Source organism: Papaver somniferum, chromosome 2 (genome assembly GCF_003573695.1).
Source record: "Papaver somniferum cultivar HN1 chromosome 2, ASM357369v1, whole genome shotgun sequence".
In the NCBI taxonomy this organism is placed as follows: domain Eukaryota; kingdom Viridiplantae; phylum Streptophyta; class Magnoliopsida; order Ranunculales; family Papaveraceae; genus Papaver; species Papaver somniferum.
The window spans coordinates 147,842,671-147,859,072 of record NC_039359.1 but is presented as its reverse complement, the minus strand read 5'-3'; the positions used below and the strand labels follow the sequence as shown (position 1 = coordinate 147,859,072).

The following is a 16,402-nucleotide window of genomic DNA, read 5'->3' as shown; positions in this document are numbered from 1 at the left end:
TGCTAGGGTTTACGAAAAAACAATACAAACTCCAAAGCAAACGTTTCAGATTGCACTACTGCTATCTCAAGAATACTTATGGGCCCAAAAACAACTGATTCGGCATCAACTCCTAGACATGGCGGCTCAAAAAGGACGTCGACATCATCAACAACTGGCCTCAAAAAAAAAAAATTGGGTGAAATGACACCCACCACCACCGCAATGGATGAAGATAAACATTGATGGAGCGAGTAGAGACGTTCAAGGTGTGATCAAAAAATTTGGCAGGGGCGGGATGGCTCTGCAGAAATACACAAGGTGAAGTCATAATGGCAATGGAAACACCAATTGGAATGACAACAACACTGCTGGCAGAAACATGGGCACTACTCCTGGCTACCAAAATGGCAACGGCACAAAGATGGAACAATGTGTGGTTTGAAACGGATTCGACCGTTTTGCTAAAGCTGATCGAGAGATTAGATACCCAAACACCGTGGATCATACGCAACATGATATCAAAAATCCAACAACACCTTCAATCCTTGGGAGAACACAAGATCACTCATGCATACCGAGAAACAAACCAGGATGCGGACAGATTGGCGAACTGTGCAATAGATAGGCAACTACAACAGCAGGAAAATTGTAATACTTATATGGAACAATACTTGCCCTTCTTAAATGTAATTGTAGCAAATGATTCCATGGAGCGTCTATACCCCAGTGAAGTTCCTTTATAATATATGAAACTTTTCTTTCGGGGGGGGGGGGGACCATTAAGGTTCATAACTAACCGAGTCGCACCCAAACAGACCCACCCCTACCGCTGATGGCGGCACGGCACCACAATCCCACTAGCCAACAATTCAAAAGTCAAAAACCATTTAGTCAAAATAAAACCAAATGGGCAGTTCAGCCATTTACAAAAATTTACATGGCTGTTGTGAAAACTCGTCTTCCATTTCTCAAATTCTGAATTTTCCTCTTTCAAGTATAATAGGCAGTAGCAGAGTTAGGTGTACTAACTAAATGCACGTCTCCTTCCATCATTATTAGCACTAGTTGTTGAAATAACAACAGAAATTCCCAAATTCTTTCTCCATATTTCTTTTGACCTCGAAACCCTAATTTTAATGGATGCAATTACAACAAGAGTTGTTCCCAATCTCAATCTTTCTGGTTCTCGGCTCCGTAATTCATCCCAATCAATGTAAGTTTAGTTGTTTTTTTCGAATTGTTTTTATGAATTAGTCGATTCCTGATTTGATTTGATTGAATTTTTAAGTTTTTTTTCGTTATGCAGTTCGCAGACGAAATCTGTTGTATCTATCAGTTGTTCTTCATCTGAAGGATCACAAGGTTTTGATAAATTGGAGAGACGGAATGGTGGTAGAGGGAATGGATTATTGTATGGTCCAGTTCAGAAGCAGCGGGAAATCGTATGCTCTGCGGCGGGATCAGGTGCAGGTGGAGGAGCATATATATATGGTGAACATGCTTTGGAAGGATCACACGCTCATGCGGCAGAAGAGAAATTAGGAGTGTTGCTGCTTAATCTAGGAGGACCTGAGACGCTTCAAGACGTGCAACCGTTTTTGTTCAATTTATTTGCTGATCCGGTATGCTACTTTCCTTTGATGTGAATAAAACGCATTTAGGATAGTGAAGGTGCAAATTCTGAACGTATTTGGCATGTTTGGTGCAGGATATTATTAGATTGCCGAGATTGTTTAGGTTTCTTCAACGGCCTTTGGCTCAGTTGATCTCAGTTTTGAGGGCTCCGAAAAGCAAAGAAGGGTATGCTGCTATAGGTGGGGGATCACCTTTGCGTAGAATAACTGATGAACAGGTATAATAGTTTTTTTTTCTCTTTGTTTTGCCTGATTTAATTGGAGGACTGTAGTGTAACTGGTTTGATATTGATTTAGGCGGAAGCACTGAAAATGGCTTTGGAAGAGAAAAAAATGTCTGCAAATGTATATGTTGGAATGCGGTACTGGTTCCCATTTACAGAAGAAGCAGTGCATCAGGTATGTCGTTATTTGTTTTGGTAGCTATTGATTTCTCTATTTGCACATTCCTTGTGCAATTTTGACATCAGGTCTTTTGTTTGTGTTATGATTTTGATTTTCTGTAAATAGTGTAACATGTTATGATTAGTTTTTGCTGTGTGTTTTGGAAAACCAAGGATAGTGCTTGCTTTAGTTTTAGCCCAAAACTAGTACATTACACCGTCTGTTACAGTGATCAATAAATAATGTTGTGTGTGCTTTGACTATAAAATCTCTATGCAAAGACACCTGAAGCTCTCAAAGAATGCACTGACAAAATATATCCGCGTGTTCTGGATCTCGTAAGGTTTTGGTTCACACGATATATTGTGGCGCAAGCGTTTGTAACTAATCGTGCAGGCAATTGTGGTGTACTATTAGGGATCTTATATGGTACTTCTGAATTTTGAGTTTTGTTTAATTCTTTGGGTTTGGTAGGACAAATTTGATCTTCTAGTTGATTATAAGAAAGTAGGTTCACATCTGGCAGTCACAACTCACAAAAATCTTGGTTATAACAGTTTCAGCATTTTGCTGTTAACATTAACCTAAGTAGCTGGGAACAGCTATTTCTGAAGCTCCATCTGATGTGTGGTGGCAGGAAATTGTTTGGACGCCTCAAAAAGAGATTTCGTTAATGGGATGATGCATAATGGATTGGATAATGTGATTCACTTTTTTTAACCTCGAAGATGTCACCCGGCTGAATTGTGGGCATTGTTTGGTGATTAATGGAACTGATTTTCACTTGTGAAGAAAGAGATTTACTAATACATTCTTTGTAGAGAGCGAACGATTAACTTAACTGCTGATTTTTTGGTCTCTTCTTCTTTTTTCTTTGAAATGAGTTGTTATGTGAGTCATGAAGATGTAAAATATGGGTAGTGATATGGATATATATACACTTAATCCGGTGGTTCTGCTTGATCTTAATATTGAACGAAGGACCTAAGAGTGGAGACTGGAGAGACTTGTATAAAGGACATGATATGTTGAAGCTTGATGAAAAATAATTACTCTTGCATTAGGATGTCTCTTGCAAATAGTTACTAGCATAATCTTTGATGACCCAGAAACTAATGAAGTGCAACTTTAGCATTTTTACAATATTTTTTGTTAGGGCTACTAATCAAGTGCAACTTTAGCTACTTTAGCATAGGCAACTATTGGCATATGTTCAGAAGATCTGCAAACAACGACATAAATTATTCTTTTCCTGTTTTCATTTATGGTGTTTTTTCCTTTATCATTATTACAACAGGAGTGGAAGGATAGATAATAGCTCAATGCACCCATTCCATTCCAAGCAGTAAAGTTGTTTTAAATTCTAACTCTTTATAACCTACCTGACATAAGTTGGAATGACGAATGTAGTAGTTGTATGGTGGTGACTAGACCAACTTTGTAGTCTCATTGGTCATAAACTTACTAGCTAAGCAAGCATTTGCAAGTAGGAAGCATAGAAGAATCATTCGACACCAATCAAACCTAGCTAGACAGCCGTAGTGGCCTACCACCACCACCACTAACTATTTAAATCTACCAACCACTAAGATTAATGTATGGTATGGGGTCTAATGACAACAGTAGAATAAGTAAGGTTGATAGCGCCAAACTTCCAATAGACTGACAGTATTGCCTCTTTGTTACAGATTAAAAAGGATAAGATCACGAGACTTGTTGTGCTACCACTTTACCCTCAGTACTCCATATCTACAAGTGGGTCAAGCATCCGTGTTCTTCAAGACATGTTCAGGTGGTTCTTCATCGATAGTTCTTAATATGTGTTTGAATCTTATGATTGAAAATATACATTCTATGTCGCCGTGACTAATTGACCAAGTTTTTCAATGTTTCAGCAAAGACTCATATCTGTCAAGGCTACCTGTCTCCATTATAAAGTCGTGGTATCAACGTAGAGGTTATATTGAGTCCATGGCTAACTTGATAGAGCAAGAGCTACAAAAATTCTCTAATCCTGAGGAGGTAGTTTCCTTGTTTGTTTCCTCTTCATAAACGAGAACATTTCTTAATTTCCGCAATTGATGTTGTTCTTTTGTTTTGGTGGCTTCCATTAGTTACTTACCTTTGTGATAGCATTTTAGGTAATGATATTCTTCAGCGCACATGGAGTACCAGTTAGCTATGTCGAGGACGCAGGAGATCCTTACAAGGATCAGATGGAGGATTGCATCAGATTGATCATGCAAGAGCTGAAAGCTAGAGGAACCTTGAATGAGCACACTCTTGCTTACCAGGTTAGCTTGAAATATTTAATTGGAATCTGTCTATATTTCAAATTGTCTCATTTCTTCTCAGTCCGCTGCTGTTTTTCTAATTCCGCTCTCCCTTACAAATGTGTGAGTCAGCAATTGGACTATTACTCACCAAACATTGTATTCTGTTTTATTAGAGTCGAGTGGGGCCTGTACAGTGGTTGAAGCCTTATACTGATGAAGTTCTTGTTGAGCTTGGTAAAAATGGAGTAAAAAGCCTCTTAGCTGTTCCAGTAAGGTGCGTTTTTCTTTCGTTTGTTGGACCTGAATGGTAGTGGAATAGAAATAAGTTATTATATCATTGTTTCTGCCCATCTGAGTTCCCTATAAGCACATAATAAATAAATAAATAGAACATAATTTTCACTTAACATTTGCACTGAGTCCCAATCCATGTCAACATTTAGCTTCCACGATCTTCATCAATGTTTCTGCCAATGGTAAAGCTTAACTATACAATAATTTTCTCCACCTTCCGCTACTCTTTGTCGGTAACAGTGTATTACCACTGTAAAAGACATTGACTTGACTTGGCTCACATGTTGAGACTTTATATCCATTGTGGACTAAAAGGGTACTTACATCTTACTACTTAATAGGCAATAAATCTAACCACCTTACATGTTTCCATGAAACTGCTGCACATAAAGTCTTTTACTAAACCTAGCAAAATCAACCCACTGTCCATGTCATTCACGCCTTCTTTTGTTTGTGGAATTCGCTGTGAAGTTCATATGATGGTTACTACCATACCCCATATGGTGCTGGGGAACCATGCAATTGTGACCTTAAATTCACTGTACAGGAGATAGAATAGTATAAAACAAAGAGAAGTAGCTTGGAAATGTACTGTTATGACTTATCTTAACTCTATCTGTCTGATATTTATTTTTCTAAAATGAAAAACATTTGTGATTTTGAATTTCATCTTCAAATATATTTAGATTTGTTGAAACTGTTTCATCTTTTGCAGCTTTGTAAGCGAGCACATAGAGACCCTAGAAGAGATTGATATGGAATACAGGGAATTGGCTCTTGAATCTGGCATAGAAAATTGGGGAAGGGTTCCAGCTTTAGGACTTAGCCCTCCTTTCATATCCGATCTCGCAGATGCTGTGATTGAAGCTCTTCCTTCTGCCCAAGCAATTACAACTGCAGAAGTCACTTCTGAAGAAACAGAAGCAGATCCAATGAGTTACATAATCAAAATGTTTTTTGGTTCAGTTTTAGCTTTCTTTTTATTATTGTCCCCAAAACTTATTTCTACATTCAAGAAGCTTTTGTAGAGAGTTTATGGTCAGATGCCTAGTTTCAATAATAATAGTGATGATTATGAAAAGAAGAATGAAATGGTTGGAGTGTTAACGGATTCTTTTTGTTGATGAATACATGATGAATGAAAGATATGCAATTTTTTTGGTTTTACATTTCAAAATGTCTTTGTCAAAATGGGAAACTCAAGTTAATAATATGCCCATACAGATTGTGGTGGTGGAAATATCTGAGGAGCACTATTTTTTTTCTTTTTTTATCTTTCCATATATATTGACACAAACACACAATATCACCTGTGCCTCTGGGATCGGGTTTTATGAGCTTCCCAAGCTCTTCCCAGCTGAAAAACTGTGGTCCAAAGCCCCTCTTCCCTTTCCTGGTATGTGGAAATCCCAGCGGGAAGACTCTCGGGATGGGCAATGGTTAGCCGTTCTCAAAAAGGTGAAAACGGCTAGCCATTAATCGTTCTACAAGAAAAAATCAGATAACCATTGTCTGTTCCAAAGGAATGGCTACTCGCTAACCGTTTTGAAGTTTCAGAGAATGGCTATCCATTGTCGTTCCTTAATATTTTTTCGTTTACACTTCGTTCACACTCATTTTCAATTTCAGTGTTACTTAACCAAAGATTGTTAACACTCTTTTTACATTGGACCGGGTAGATAGTTCCGAGATTTCTTGTTATACAAATTTTTTCGTAGTGTTGGATCAACGTGTTCAGGGCGCATTGTGCTGACCAAATCTTAAAATGGCAATCTACCTAACGGGGTGCAGCGTACACATTGAGTCGATAAGTCGTATTTAGATCGATAATTGAAAATATAAGCGAGAAATACGCGTAAATAAATTCATTTTATTCAGATATAACACAGCGTAGTACACTTATAATTACTGAAAATTAAACCTAGCTCACTGTCGCAGGTAACGCGACTGGACTTAACCCGTGCATCAAGCTTTTAAACCTTTAGGTGTCCCTAACGGCCGAATGTAGTCTCGGGAGGGTTTGCCAGAAAATCTGTGCTGCCGGTGCAGCGATATTAATCTTCATTACCATCTTCACCAGAATCACGGCATACCACCTCGGGATCATACAACTCGGACAACCTCTACTTCATGAGTAAATAACATTCGTATAATTTGAATTCCTGACAGGTTGCAGCTTCGTATCTGCCTTGCAACTCCATTTCCTATATGAAACAACCAAATATTAATTTGTGTTTTATTAAAATATTATTTTAATATAGTTTTAGTTGAAATGGGAAACACTTGCACACTGCTCCATAGTCCCAACAAGATGGGATGTTCATAAACAGTGGAACACCAAAGCTTAATAAGTAATGCTTAACCTCATTCTGTATGAATAAAATCGGATTTGTAAAACTTTGGCTGGTTATGTGATTGGGGTTCCCATTCCCAACCATTAAATGTTGGACCACGAACTCCCATAAATGGACCCCTGAAACCATTATTCATGTTATCCTTCGACAACAAAGACATTAATCCATGACTGAATGATAATTGCATCTTCAGAAGGAGTGAATCGGACAACCATGACTTATAAAATAATAAAAGAAGATGTAGAAAATAAAGGAGAAGATATATTCAGTAAAGAGGATGCTGCTAATTTGGTTGTGATGTTCCGGTGGAGAGCAACATTATTTATACTAAATTTAGGTTTCTTTGGGTCATTGAAATTTCAAATCACTTTATTGATTTTTGTCGTGCGTCTGTTTCGTCAAATCACTCATTAATTTTTAACATTATTTGTGATTCTATAGTTGAGTATACGTACTAATGTATTTGTATGGTTTCGTCATATCACCTCACATCCTTTTTTATTATCTACTTCTGTTCCTGGCATTTATTGTCATTCATTGAAATGTATTATTACGAGTTTTCAAATCAGTTTTGGATTTTTTTAATATTCGTTTTGTCATATTGTATTTGACGAATACTAATACGTGTTCATGTCCTTTTATGTGAATCAAGTTCCATCATTATTTACGACTCTTCAGATCAATGTCTCATTCTGCCCAGCTTTCATATCGATGTGTTTCGTGTAGTCTTAATTATGTTATTCTTTAATTTGTTGTCTAGTCATATTTTTTTCATGCCTGCAGTCCTTAAATGGATTCCATTGAGCGCACTTTCATTCCATAGCCAGTAAGATCAACCAATAACGTTGTAAGATATTCGTGATGCGGTCTAGTAATGAAGAAGATGTTGGTGTTGTGGAAGCATGGATATTAAAAACAAACTGAGCTACGATTCCAGGAGAAGAAATTCAATCAACCGAGTTTTAGAACCGTGTTTTTCAAGGTTTCGAAGATCTTCTCGGAAATGATAATGGAAGATCAAAAAACTCAGTGAAAAATAGCTTCAACCTGATCAGTGAAAAATAACATCTTCGTCACACGAAGGTCGAGTAAGTATATTTTAATTACCATAAAAAACCTGGTTAGTCTCATGTTTTAGTTTGAGTTCTTATGTTAATGTTTTCTGTTTATTTTTTAGAAAACTAAAGCTCGAATCGAATACCGCGAAGACACAAAGAAACCTTTTAAATTTGATGCATTATAAGAGCAATTAAAAGACGTTGTACTACGTTATAATTTTGAATAAATATTTACGTGTCAATATCGTCTATTTAAACGAGCAGCGGAGTTATATTAAAATTAAAGAAAGCGTGGATTAAACTATTTTTTTTGTTTTACATTAAACTGAACTAACCGGAAATTAAAAACACAACTAACTGACAAATTGAAAAAACAACTAGTTCACTAATTTGGAGGATTGTATCCCAACCGAGCACATATTTCCTCCTGCATCTTAGTTACTGCATATCTCTTCCATTCTTCCATTCAGGAAGCGATTGGACATCTAATAATAATATGTCCATATCTTTCTGCCTAATGACCATTTCATCGTTGTGGGCTTTCTTCTCTCTTGCCAAGGTTTACCTTGCCGCATGTTCCACTAACTGACGTGTCATCTCAGTTTTAGCTAACTTCTCTTCATGTTTGACTGCATCTTTTTTCTCAAAATAAATAATCATGTTGTTCTATCCTCATCTGTAAATTTAACCATTGAATTTTCCATATTATCCTTATCTCTACTAAGTCCCCTCGGTTTATCTTTGGCAATAAATTGTGTTGTTGGTGGTGTTTATGTTTGTGTATTTGCACCAGTAGCATCACCATCTTCAGTTTCTGGGAAAACCATAGGACTTGGGTTTGGGCAGACTGACTTGATTGTCCATGATGGTTCCTTAAATTCTCCGGATCACAACCTTCCACATGCTCCCTCAATACTGCAAAAATCGCGTCATATTTTTAAGGTTTTCCACCCTTCCCTTCTAGGAATTTTACTTTTGATTCTACGGACTGCAACCATATTTTTGGAAAGTGTTAATTCCATCAACGTATGAGTTAATAAAACAAGTAATAAGAATATTTCTATGAAGGCTTACTATTTGTTCATCAGTCCATCCACTCGGCGGGTTCCTGAGATAAGCCACAACAACTGTTGCAAATTTTCTACAATCGCTTTTGAGGGCGCTCATTCTGTTTTGAAGAGCTTTCCGAGTCCGGTTTGTACGTGTCCAAAAAGTGTGATGGTATTCCGGTTCAATTTTGTCCCAGAAAGTATCATAGTCTAGATACATCCCAACTGTTGAATTGGAACCAAACATTACATAAGCTATTGCTAAAGCCAGATGTTCTGCTTGTGAAAAATTCACCATTTTGATTTTGAACTAGTTAAATAAATAAATGAAACCAAATAAAATAACTGCAGACATCCAAATTTTCCAGTGATTTTCAAGGATTTGGAGTAATGTGATAATTATATTTTGGTGGTGAGAATTTTAATGAGAAACATTCGAATATATATAGGATGTTTTCGAGATTGCAGTTGTTGAATATCGGGTGATGATTACCCGTTTTAAAATATAAGCCACTAGATAAAAAGAGCCGTTGAAGATCAAACGGTTGATAATTGAAACGAGCAACGACTAACCGTAAAACAATTGGTGATTGGCCGTTCTAGTTTCACCACAGTTGGATCAACAACGACTCCGTTGCATCTTACAGCTAGAATTATAAAACGGCTAGTGATTATTCGTTTCATTACAGCGTAAATAATTAGAAAACTCTATAAAATCCTCGGGAAGACATTATTAATTTTACACAAACTTTTCATATTTCTTACTCCCAGACTTTTCACGTTCCTTGTTCTTTGTTCAAATATATGATTAATTTTACACAAACTTTTCATATATCTTTGGTTTATATTTTGTTTTATTGTCGATAGAAAAATGGTTAATTTTTCTCAACAAGAAGATATTCAACTGGTCAGAAGCTTTTGCGCCGTCGTGGATCACCCCAATTTTTTGAATTTGGTCGTAAAAACTTTTTTTAACGATGTTTCCGTCGAGTTTCATACGAGAGTGGGTGTAAACCAAAGAACCAACAAAGCACTTTGGTGTCTCATAACCAGGATCAAAAGTAATTGTAGGATTTTCAGAATATGTCTACGCAAATCAAATAATAATGTTCAAGAGGCAATGATTGCGTATGGAAAACTAGGAAGGGGCCTGTTGCGTCAGTCTAGCGTAACAAGATATTTGGACCGCATCTAATAATAAATCCCGAATATATCCAATAATCTACTAAGTTATTTAAAAATATAAATATGTTACTTTTGTTATTCAGTAACTTGTCTAACCAATGTAATGTTTATGTATTACCTTATGCAGATGATGTGTTTTTCTTTTATGTTGTTTTTTTTATTTTCTTCAATTAAATAAAAGATGGTTTAAGTAATCGTGTTTCACTGTTTACACAAATTAAAAAAAGTGCACATAATTAAATTATTGTCTATCAACAAAAAATCTTGTTATGGGTCGTAAAAGTCTTGATCAACATCCACCTGGTCTGTGTCTTCTCCCGAATCCAACTCGTTTTCTATCATATCTCCAGGCATGTCACCATCCCTCAGACTTGACTGTGTCATTCCCATATATGTCTCGCAAGATCGGTACGGAGACTCTCTTGAAGAACTGGGTTTTGTAATGCCCCGCTCTTCTGCCCCAACGTCCCAACTATATGTGCATGACGCGGATCCGGCACACATTTCCACAAAGGGTCACGATGTTCATCTCCTACAACCATATTATGCAAGATATTTTAGAGCATAGCTCATTCAACCTCGCATGCGTTTCTATCTCAAGCATGTTTGTCAATGTTAGTGATCAAAACTATAAGTCTTGATTTCTAGCCTACATAGCTAAGTCTCGAACTAGGATAGAAAAGTGCAGTTGAGCTCAAAGACTTCATGGCGATTCATCATACAACGACGAAGATCTATACAAGGAACCGTGGAAATTCATCAACAAAAAGGGATGTGGAGACTTGAACTTATCTATCACTCAAAAGTCCGTCTCTTCTATCTCCTACTTCTTATGAGACAAAAGTCGTATGCTATATAGACTAGATCATACACATTTCATATTTTTAGCCGAGTATATTTCGCCTATCTATATCTCGAAATCATGTGTTGGTAAAGCGTTTCGCTTTGATCAAGTTTATCTTCACCTAGTGACGAAAGTCATGAAAAGTTTTAATCACTTTGAGAATTGCTCTGACGTGAATCGGTCTGTGAATAACAGCTACATAGCGTCCTCAGAGAATGTCTCAATGATTGAAATAAGAATTTAGATTACATAATCATGTATTCCTTGAACCGAAGTTTTCGAACTTTGTTGATCAAGAGAAATAGGGAGGATTGTGGAATTGGCTTGCCAAGTTCGCGAACCCAGTCCGCAGACTCAGTCCGCGAACTGACGGAAGTTGTAGACCGAGAATTTTTGTTGTATTTTCCAAAACTCGTTTGTGTGCTAAGTCCGCGAACTCAGTCCGCGAACTGGCGGAAGTCCTCTTTCCTAGAATTTCTGTTGAGTTTGGAAAACTCAACCGATTAACTTAAGTCCGCGAACTTGTTTGTGAACTTAAGAGGTTATGATCTAAAGATGTGCTCTGAACATGAAACTTAAATTACTAAGAAATGCTTTATGCAAACCTTGTCTATAAAGTTCATGAGCCGATTCAATCGAATTGAATCATCTTTGTTTCAATTGTGTCTTGTGTGGTTACATAAGATCTCATAGCAACTCTTTAAATAGTTCATTTGAGTCAATTGAACTAGTTATGGTGGAGAAGAACAAGGTTAATATGAAATGCTCATATGGTTGACCTTTTTGGGTTACTATGTTGAACCAACATACACGTACACGTTTGGGCATGGTTTTCACGAACCCAGTAAACGTTTACCAAAATGTGTGTGACAAGCTAGGTTTTTCGATCTAACGGTTGAGAAATATTAGCTTGAATCTGAATCAGGTTCTCATCTAACGGTGAATATGGATTGCTTTGTAACTAAGGCAAAACCCTGATTTGAAGGCTATATAAAGGAGACATCTAGCATTGTGCAAAACTAATTAATAGATTTTCAGATGTTGTAGTAGTTGTAGTGGTAAAACTGGGTCTTTTCAGACTTGGGAAGAAAACAATTTTTTTTAGATTTAATTTAAAAAGGAAAATAAATAAAATAATTCAAGTTTAGAGAAAATTACCAAGACCAGGATTCCACCATTGACCAAATAAATAGTAAACTCTAAATAGTTTTTATGCAATTCTATCTTTAAAATCAATTCTAATATTTGCCTCAAATATGTTTTTGAAGTAATAATTGTAATCAAAAAATATAAAACATCAAAAGTTATTAAAACCAAGCATGCTTCATCAAGTTAATTCACAATTATTCAATAAAAACTAATAATTCAAATTCAATTCATGCAAATAATTAAATAATAATATTGCAAATAATTAGAAAAATTAGAATTATACCAATAAATTTTGTGCCAATGGCTTCCTCCGTCGTCTCGGCTAATGGGTTTAGCTCCTCATCCCAAAAACACACTCACAAGATAAATTCATGGCTACAATAGGTGTTTTTATTGATGAATATAAGATGAAACAGGAATTTGCGACGCTGTAAAAGTGTTACAACGTCACTGTTACAAAGGCGTAAGTGTTGAATATAATCGATAGATGCAAACTGCTGTAGAACAACGATACTTGGGTATTGATATTAAGACTGTTGAAGAACGACGGAATCTGCGAGTTTGTTCTTTGTGTTCTTCAGGATCTTCAATGGCAGCAGCAGCAGCAATATCTCCTGTAACTTCTTCTTCTCGTCTATCCTGAACTCTAAACTCTCTCCTAAGGGTTTCTACCCCTTCTATGACTTAAACCCAACTATTTATAGGGTTTGAATCACCTTGAAACTCGATCAAACTCGTTGGAAATATCCATTATTCTCTACGGGAAGTTTGAAGAATAATCCTCTTCTTGTTGCGTTACACCCTGTTTTTAGCTATTCTCTCGTCTCAAATATCTTCTAGGACTTGGACTCAACTTATTTGAAGTATATCCCACGCAAGAAAATCCCTTAAATCTCTCAAACTAATCTCAAACCCTAAACATGGACCGTGTTGCTGTCTTGACTTTGTGTGGATTTTCCGACTTACCCAGCCCAATTGGATGGATCTAGATGATTGCATTAGGCCTGTTATGTCTTCTAGAGTCCGTAGGTACCAAATATGCCCATTGAATCTCCTCCTAAGTCGCTCAAATCTCTGCTCAAAAACTGTTGTCGCTGCTGCCTTTTTTTCCGCCAAAATCCAGTTTTGAAACTTTAAAGATGACCTCCCCCTATCCCGTTCCGGTGTCCCTTTAGTACATGCCCTGAAATGGGGTGCCCCTTATCCAAATTAGGGGTGCCTTTAGCAATTCTTCTGGGATGTTTTCCGCACTTTTTCGGTGTTCCTCCAGGGTATTTCTGAGGTACTTCCGGTATACTTCTGGGGAGCTTCCAGTATGCTATCTACGGAGGTCCAAATGCCATATTTTTAGCCAATTTCGCCGCAAAACCTTATTTTTCCAAAAACACCTACAAATAAATAAAATAACCAAATAAGTACAAAATCGAGCACTAACACTATATACAATTGAGATATATTAGACACATAAACACGTCTATCAAATACCCCCAAACTTATTATTTGCTAGTCCCGAGAAAATCAAAACTACGAAATAAAATCCTAACTCACTAGGTGTCCCTAGTGACCGAGTTAATCTCGGGAGGGTTTACCAGAGGTGTACCCACAAAACCTTTACTCCAGACCCTAGCTATCTACGCAGAACCTTGGAAAGCACTAAAGAACCTCCTTGGTTGGCATACTTATTGATTATTGGAGGAAGTACCCTGATGCGAAATTCCAATTGTTGTACACGAGTTTGCACTCAAGCATACTAAAATTCATATAAAGTGACAGAGCTCTACTCAGATAGTTTCTGGACATCATAAACCGGAGTCAACCAATCACATGGGTAGATTAAGAAGATGGATGTAGATAAAAGCGTAGATTATGTTGACTAGGGTGAACCTATCCTAATGGACTGAGATACTTTTCTGGGCTAATATCAACCCACTTGAATATACAAGGGTACCAGTGGTTGATAATCCTAACTCTAGGTCAACTCAGCTGGCATATACAAGGGTACCAGTGGTCGACTTTCTTGTATTTATTCCGGTTGGTCTAATGGTCTGGTCTAAATACTTTTTTTTTGGTATCTCAGTCACTCTATTTCACCCTAGTAATGGTAAAAATAAAATAAAAAGAAGTGATCAGGATTCTTTCGATGTTTCCATCACGAGGATATGGCGAAACTACCATGTTTTTTTTTTATCTAACACCTGAGCTCTGTGCTTTTATGAATAGACTCTTATATATGTTTCCATCTAGTCAAATTGGTTCCTCAACTCCTAAAACCAAAATTCTTCCATCCATTTAGATTGGTTAGTGTTATCCTTAATAGGCATAAATTTCTAGGTTCTGGAGTTTATTTATTGCAACTAAAAGCCAAAAAGTGTTTCTTCCCCACCCCCCAAACTTGAATCTAACATTGTCCTCAATGTTTCTAATGAAAGAACAGTATCAAAAGTGTAAATAACATGAGGAATCAGTAAATATAGAATTTTGGAAAGATAGTACCTGGGTGGAGTGGAACCAAAAACCACAAAAATATTGTACAACATACAAACCGCCTCGATGGTCAATCAAGGTAAACAGGGTCCTCCAGAGGGACCTCCTCAACGTCACCTATATGAAAAGGCTCTAAAAATGGCTTCAATCTCTGACCGTTAACCTTCGAAGAACTACTACCATCTGGTGTCTCAATCTCAACAAGGCCGTGAGGAAAAACAGTACGGACCACAAAAGGACCGGTCCACTGAGAGCGCAACTTCCCGGGAAATAGATGCAGACGAGTGTCATACAGAAGAACTTTTTGACCTGGAGAAAATGACTTTCGTAAAATATTCTTATCATGCACAAGTTTCATTTTGTTCTTATACTCCTTAGCACTATCGTATGCATCTCTTCGAATCTCGTCCAACTCATTGAGCTGGAGCTTTCTGTGAACTCCTGCCTTGTTAAGTGAAAAATTAACCTTGTTAATAGCTCAATAGGCTCTATGCTCTAACTCAACAGGCAGGTGACATGCCTTGCCAAATACTAAACGATAAGGTGACATTCCAATGGGTGTTTTAAACGAAGTACGGTAAGCCCATAAGGCATCAGTAAGCCTCGACGACCAGTCTTTCCTATTAGGATTAACTGTTTTCTCTAAAATACGTTTAATTTCCCTATTGGAAACCTCTACCAGACCACTAGTTTGTGGATGATACGGGGTAGCTACCTTATGTGTAATACCATATTTCTTCATCAAGAGCCTAAAAGGTCCATTACAAAAGTGCGAACCTCCATCACTAATTATAGCTTGCGGTGTACCAAACCGTGTAAGTATATTTTCTTTCAAGAACTCGATCACAACCCTATGGTCGTTGGTTTTACACGCAACCTCCTCAATCCACTTAGAGACATATTCTGCGGCGACAAGGATATAAAGGTTACCAAAAGAATTAGGAAACGGACCCATAAAGTCAATACCCCACACATCAAAGACCTCAATAACTAAAATAGGGTTCAAGGGAATCATGTTCCTACGAGAAATGGTTCCTAATTTCTGGCATCGCTCACAAGTAACACAGTAACTATGGAAGTCTTTAAACAACGAAGGCCAATAGAATCCACACTGCAATATCTTAGCAGCAGTCTTTTTAGCACTAAAGTGACCTCCACAAGCATGATCATGACAAAAGGAAATAATACTAGACTGGTCACTCTCCGGTATACATCTCCTAATAATCTGGTCTGGACAATACTTAAACAAATAAGGATCATCCCAAAAGAAGTACTTAACCTCGGGCTAAAAACCTAGAACGATCTTGTTTACCCCAATCTTGGGGCATTCGACCAGTAACAAGATAGTTTACTATATTCGCATACCAAGGTGATTGGGTGACAAGGAACAGTTGTTCATCAGGAAAGTTATCCCTTATAGGAAGGGAATCATTTGGGGAACTAACAACTAGCCTAGACAAGTGATCTACTACTACATTTTATGCGCCCTTTTTGTCTCTAATGTCTGGAGAAAATTCTTGCAGCAATAGGATCCATCTAATAAATCTAGGTTTGGTATCCTTCTTAGACAAAAGGTATTTCAAAGCAGCATGATCAGTATATATTACGATCTTAGAACCTAAGAGATAGGGTCTAAACTTGTCTAGAGCAAACACGATGGCTAAAAGTTCCTTCTATGTAGTGGTATAGTTCAACTGGGCATCATTCAG

The 16,402-nt window shown here is 37.2% G+C and overlaps 1 protein-coding gene across 1 annotated transcript; it reads left to right on the top strand.

Moving 5' to 3' along the window:
- Positions 1 to 910: 910 nt before the first annotated feature.
- On the top strand, positions 911 to 5,747 carry LOC113349397 (ferrochelatase-1, chloroplastic-like). Its single transcript, XM_026593373.1, has 9 exons — positions 911 to 1,195; positions 1,289 to 1,604; positions 1,691 to 1,834; positions 1,914 to 2,015; positions 3,689 to 3,792; positions 3,896 to 4,022; positions 4,142 to 4,294; positions 4,450 to 4,550; positions 5,286 to 5,747. Exons 1-9 carry the CDS (start codon positions 1,119 to 1,121, stop codon positions 5,596 to 5,598), a joined length of 1,437 nt encoding a protein of 478 aa, XP_026449158.1. The 5' UTR covers positions 911 to 1,118; the 3' UTR covers positions 5,599 to 5,747.
- Positions 5,748 to 16,402: the final 10,655 nt, after the last annotated feature.